Source organism: Haliotis rufescens, unplaced genomic scaffold, assembly GCF_023055435.1.
Source record: "Haliotis rufescens isolate VD_foot unplaced genomic scaffold, xgHalRufe1.0.p SCAF_8, whole genome shotgun sequence".
In the NCBI taxonomy this organism is placed as follows: domain Eukaryota; kingdom Metazoa; phylum Mollusca; class Gastropoda; order Lepetellida; family Haliotidae; genus Haliotis; species Haliotis rufescens.
The window spans coordinates 36,948,492-36,954,320 of NW_025964372.1; the positions used below are offsets into that span (position 1 = coordinate 36,948,492).

The 5,829-nt window shown below is 38.9% G+C and overlaps 1 protein-coding gene across 3 annotated transcripts in view; it reads right to left on the bottom strand.

Annotated features, from left to right (window-relative positions):
* The window catches only part of LOC124138356 (WD repeat-containing protein 5), a 30,453-nt gene that overhangs the window by 23,611 nt on the left and 1,013 nt on the right, over window positions 1-5,829 (bottom strand). Inside the window, exons 1-4 of one of the 3 annotated variants that reach the window (XM_046504959.2) lie at window positions 5,729-5,812; window positions 3,061-3,223; window positions 2,444-2,540; window positions 1,320-1,393 (exon numbers count right to left, since the gene is read on the bottom strand). In XM_046504959.2, coding sequence (XP_046360915.1) covers window positions 1,320-1,393; window positions 2,444-2,540; window positions 3,061-3,207 — 318 coding nt within the window. In that variant the 5' untranslated portion in view covers window positions 3,208-3,223; window positions 5,729-5,812. Of the gene's footprint in view, window positions 1-1,319; window positions 1,394-2,443; window positions 2,541-3,060; window positions 3,224-5,530; window positions 5,630-5,728; window positions 5,813-5,829 lie in introns of those variants that run through there. The other 2 variants (XM_046504958.2, XM_046504960.2) reach the window with 2 other exon arrangements.

Genomic DNA, 5,829 nt, shown 5'->3' on the forward strand with positions numbered 1-5,829 from the left:
TTATTTTGTTTGGAAGTGACGTCACTATCACCATCCCTCTTATCTCATAACAGCAGGGATTGATCTAGGATTCTAAAGTAAGTGACGTGGGCAGGCAAACTGAGAGAGAGAGGGGAGGGGGAGGGGAGAAAGAAAGAGAGGGAGGGAAGAGAGAAACTGATCAAAATAGGGATTTTCTTAAAGTTCTTATTTTCCCAAATTCGGAGGTATTTTAGTTTAATTATATCCATATTAACATGAATTGGGACGTCCTTAATTATTCCAATTCAGAAAGTTGTACTATCACTTGCTGTATTTGGGACTGACCATCAGCCTCCTGGCAGGTCTAGATAAACCCCTGCCATCAGAGCACAGGATTTCACTCAGGGGTCTACATTGATGGCACAGTAGTCTGTCTTACAGACCCTAATACAAATATATATCAAATACAGCCCATGCAAGTCTATAATGTTTGGCAAGTCTAGATCACTGCAGTATCACTGGGCTCCTTTTTATTATATTTTTATTAAGATAACTGAACAACTGATACAAAAATTTATCAAATACAGCCCATGCTAGTCTGTAATGTTTGGCAAGTCTAGATCACTGCAGTGTATCACTAGGCTCCTTTTTATTATATTTTTATTAAGATAACTGAACTGGTTTTTTTCTGTATGATACTTTCATTTCAGAGACTAGATGTTAGTCTAATGGCACAGCTCTTTTGAGTTTTTAGCGCTGTCTCCTCTGAACTGGGCTCAAACACAAAACTATTGTTGTGAGAGTGAGTGAGTGAGTTGGGTTTAACACCGCTTTTAACATTATTTCAGTCATATCGCGGCATGTCAGCTTAATGTGGGAGGAAAGCCCGAAGTGATGCAGGTTTCAGACATTTACCACTTCGGTGAAACCCACGAGCATGGGTATGGTGCTGACAAACCTAGAAACATAATTGGGGCGAACGGGGATTTGAACCCACAATGATAGGTTTCTGGCGTGCCCAAGGGACGCAACTCTGCACAGCGAATCGCAGCGCCTTAAACGACTGGGCCACCCGTTCCCCCTATTGTGGTGAGAGGGTCCAGGGTATTTATCATAATAGTATGGAGGCATAAAACACTGGATAATTGAGGTTGGTATCTCTAATAAAGATGAGCTTTGAATTAACCCTCCACTGACGAAAGACCAATTGATGTTCTTCAACATGAAAAGGCATTCTGATAAGTTCTGATAAGTGCACTACAATGCGCCAGTCATTATTAACCTCATTACCTTATCATAAACAGTTGAAGCACTAAAGTAGCTTGTGAAGCTTTAGAGATAAGAATAAGAAAACTCACCAATTTGTGACCGCTAATTGTTTTCTCAAATTTGCCATCATAAGCACCCCAAATCTTTATTAATTTGTCTGCAGCTGAAACATGAAATGGGCAGTTTCAATCAATTTCCACACTTACTTACTTACACCTGCTGAAACACTTTCATGAACCACTTTAGATATTTCGGAGGCACTAATTTCAACAATATCAATTTTTTCAAATAATGGGCAAGCTAAGAATTATGCAAGCTATACAAACTCACCACAAGGAAACAATTCACTCTTATCCCCTTTGGGTGTTTGTGTTGGTTTTTTTACACTGCTTTGAACGATATTCCATTTACATCACGGCATGTCAAGTTAATGTGGGAGGAAAGCCTGAAGTGAAGCAGAGCTCAGATTTTTACCACTATTGAAACCCACAAGAATTGATATGGTGCTGACAGGCCCAAGAAATACCACTGGGACAAACCGGGATTCGAAGCCACAATCATAGGTTTCTAGCTAGCCCAAGCGATCAAATCAGCACGGCAAATAGCAAAGCCACAACTGGACCCCCCATGACCTCCCATACCCTTTGGACTTTCACGAGTTTCAGAAGAGTGTGTTAACTTTTGTTTGTTTGTTGTTTAACGCCGCACTCTGCAATATTCCAGCAATATGACGGCGGTCTGCAACTAATTGAGTCTGAACCAGACAATCCAGTGATTGACATCATGAGCATCAATCCACACAATTGGGATACAATGGCACGCATCAACCAAATCAGCGAGCCTGACCACCCGATACCATAATTCACCTCTTACAACAAGCATAGTCGCCTTTTACGGCAAACATAGGGTAGCTGGAAGCCCATTCTAACCTGGATCTTCACAAGTTAGTGGGGTGCCATGGCCAAAACCAATACAGTATTATCATCATGATCATGGCCACAAATAACCAATAGAATCCAAGCAATGTGAACCAGTGGTTGATGTGACGAGCATCTCACCTGGGTGAAGTGACACACCATCACAAAGGTCACATAATGACCTGATCCTACTTTTATTCTGCTCATAAGAAGTGCATTGGGGACTGGGGACCTGTTCTGACATGGAACCAAAGGGGATGCTTAAATTGATATTTACCAAGTGCAGTGATACTTACATGAGCTTGCCAGCCATTCACCATTAGGACTAAACTTCACTGATGAAACAGCCTTTGTGTGCCCGGCAAGTGTGAATTTGAGAGTGTAATTGGGTTTCTGGAAGGAAACACATCATGAATATTATTCAGTTTGTACAAATGTAAAATAAATACAAACTTTTGCATTAGAATGAAAAAATGTATTTCTTGTATCTTGCAATGCTGTAACGAGATGACTTCGCCATCAAAATTTGATACCTTGCAGAAGGAATCACTTCTCACCATCCACTGATGTAACTTGTCAAAGTAAGCCAGTGAGTCAAAATTTAACTTCACATCAGCAATATCTCAGCCATGTAGCAATTAATTGTCAAAGTATTTCACAAGATTAGGATTATGGTCATGGTCAGAGTTTCATCATATGAGTGAGTGAGTTGTGTTTAATGCTGCTTTTAACAATATTCCAGTTATATCGCGGCATGTCGGCTTAATGTGGGTGGAAAGCCCGAAGTGATGCAGGTCTCGGACGTTAACCACTTCGGTGAAACCCACAAGCACAGGTATGGTGCTGACAAACCTAGAAACATAATCCGGGCGAACCGTTCATCATATGAAAGGAGGACAACTCTGTAACATACAAGAGGAGTTGATGAAGGTTTTGATGTTACTGTTGCAGTGCTGCCTTGACTTAGACTTGATGATGATGTGGTTGTAGCTGGTGTGGTCAGCGACGGCTTTGTGTCTCCGTCCCCACTCTTCAGGCCTGCATTCTCATCAGCCGACATTTTGACAATAAATTACCTGTCAATGCAACAAAGGTAAAGGTGAGGCTGTGTGAGTGAATGATTCCCAGGCATTAAAATAGGAAACCCACAGTGAACAGTGTACCAACAGCAAATACCATACATGCTTATATCAGGAGGGGGTTTACTTCTTGGCAACTCAGACATGGACAATCTGAATATTAATGTTTTTTCTTGTCAGAAGAGAAGTAGTTAAATTATCTGAGAAATGTTTTCATTTCAAATCATACACTTTTGCTTCCAGGGGGACTTGAAGTGGATATAATTTGCGTCAATTATTAATGTTTAAGTATAGCCTTCAATATTGTGTGTCATAGCTGCCAACATAAACATATGTCAGTCAGATTGTATTTCAGCATGGGTCACATAGACTCTGATAGGGCCACTAGGGGTGTGCATAAAGGATTTAACCATTTTGAGATGTATTTTAGAGCATCTCTGGTTGACTTTTATAACAAACAAGCTTGGGGTAAACAGACTATGGATCACATTCACAATCGAGGGTGAATCGGGGATTTGAACCCATGAAAGCAGCAGACACAAATCTTGTTCACATCTACTTGTTCGGAGTTGAAACCTTCCTGTTGAACTTAATACACAATACATTTCTGCTTGTGATTTGATGGTACTTCGAGAGTCTTCAACTCTTTCCATGCCTTGGTTGGTTGGTCGGTTGGTTGGTTGGTTTGTTGTTTAATGCTGCACTCAGCAATATTCCAGCTATATGACGGCGGTCTGTAAATAATCGAGTCTGGACCAGACAATCCAGTGATTGATATCATGAACATCAATCCACGCATTTGGGATCGATGACATGCATCAACCAAGTCAGCGAGCCTAACCACCCGATCCCATTAGTCGCCTCTTACGACAAGCATAGTTGCCTTTTACGGCAAGCATGGGTTGCTGAAGGCCTATTCTACCCCGGACCTTTACGGGTCTGCATGCCTTGGACATCAAGAATAAACACTGTATAAAGTACTACTATTCACATCATAGAAGGTTCGGTCAACTCCAGAATAACATGTTGGATCACATTGAGATGAACATGTGAATAATGTTATCTGTTCAAATCTCAGTGCACCCACATTTCATTTTAGCCTCTAGAGAATTCTTAACTTTTAAATAATACAACGAAAATGCAAAACTCTACTTATCCAACAGTTTAACATAGTAATCAATCATAGCATGGTATTACTGATTCTCTCAATCATAACCTTACATTGTGCTATGAACAATGGAACACTTATGCACAGAGCTTCAGATAAGCTGCGTATTTGCGTAAAATACTCCCCCAAAATATTCAAAACCCAATTACTTTCAATTAACTTGCATACAGAAACACATGCATTAAATGAAAAACTCAAATTATAAAAACAGCACGCGTAAATACCCAATTAAGCTTTTTCAGCATGTGTACAACGGAGCTAATTTCTGGAACACAATTACAAGCTAATTTTTCTTTCCGAGGCACCAAATATATTTAGAACAGTTATATACATCTATTCATTTAATTTTTTGAAATCTTCTATTGTTCTCTAATTTTGGGAAAAACCCAATAGAGTGATGAAGAGATGAGTGAAAAAATATTGGTTACCCAATGAAAAATGCAATAACCTAATAAAGATAGATACCCTAGACTAAGAGTAAAAACTTAATTGCTCAAAAGGTTATCTGGAGCTCTGTATGCATACTATTGAATTGAACATCCTCAAATGCTATTCAATTGAAACTAAAGGATTCTGTCTATTCATGGATTTCTTTTCAAAAGGAACATTATTCACAAATGATTGTCAAAATATCAACAAAATTAATTGTTGCTCATATGGCTAAAATATTGCTGTCAAATTTAATTTTTACTCACTATATATATATCCTTTGAAGTAACTTTACAATATCCTATAGAACACGCATGATAACATATCTAGGATCTTAACAAAACCAAAGAGTGGTTAATTTTAGAACATTAATCGGCCTAGATTGTTGTTTGGCCTTCATGCAAATGTGATACTCGGTAAGCTCCAAATTAATCTTTTATATTAGTATGTAAATAATTCTGGAACTGCACATAAAGCAACTGTAGTGTTGTTATGGTCAGTTTTATGATCAAATCCTTTGTACATATATCGAAAATATATCTACTTCAGTGAATATTGGGGAAAGAAATAATCTTGCTCTTCCTCTAACAGTGGCCACAGTTGTTTGAAGTGGATTGCAAGGTTGTTGGATATAACACATAATAAAGGAGATATCATTCAGTCAATCGAAAACCATTCCATATATTAAAGCACTTCCATTAATTTACCGTTAGTTTACACGTCCAGAACATACACTGAGTGTTGTTCTTACAATGTATTCCCGCTATCACGCATGGACTCTTCACGCATGCGTACAAACAAAACGCGATATACCGCGATCTCGCGTGGTTGTATATGGAAGCGTTTTTCGCTCAAAGACAAGGCATGAAGTTGAAATCTTGAAAAAAATCCCTGCAAGCACTCACTTCCTAGTTATATACGAAGTCTGCACACTACGTCGTGTTTAGAACTCAAGCAATACTTTCATATTGAGTATAATATATGTTATCACGTGATCGTCTGAGCC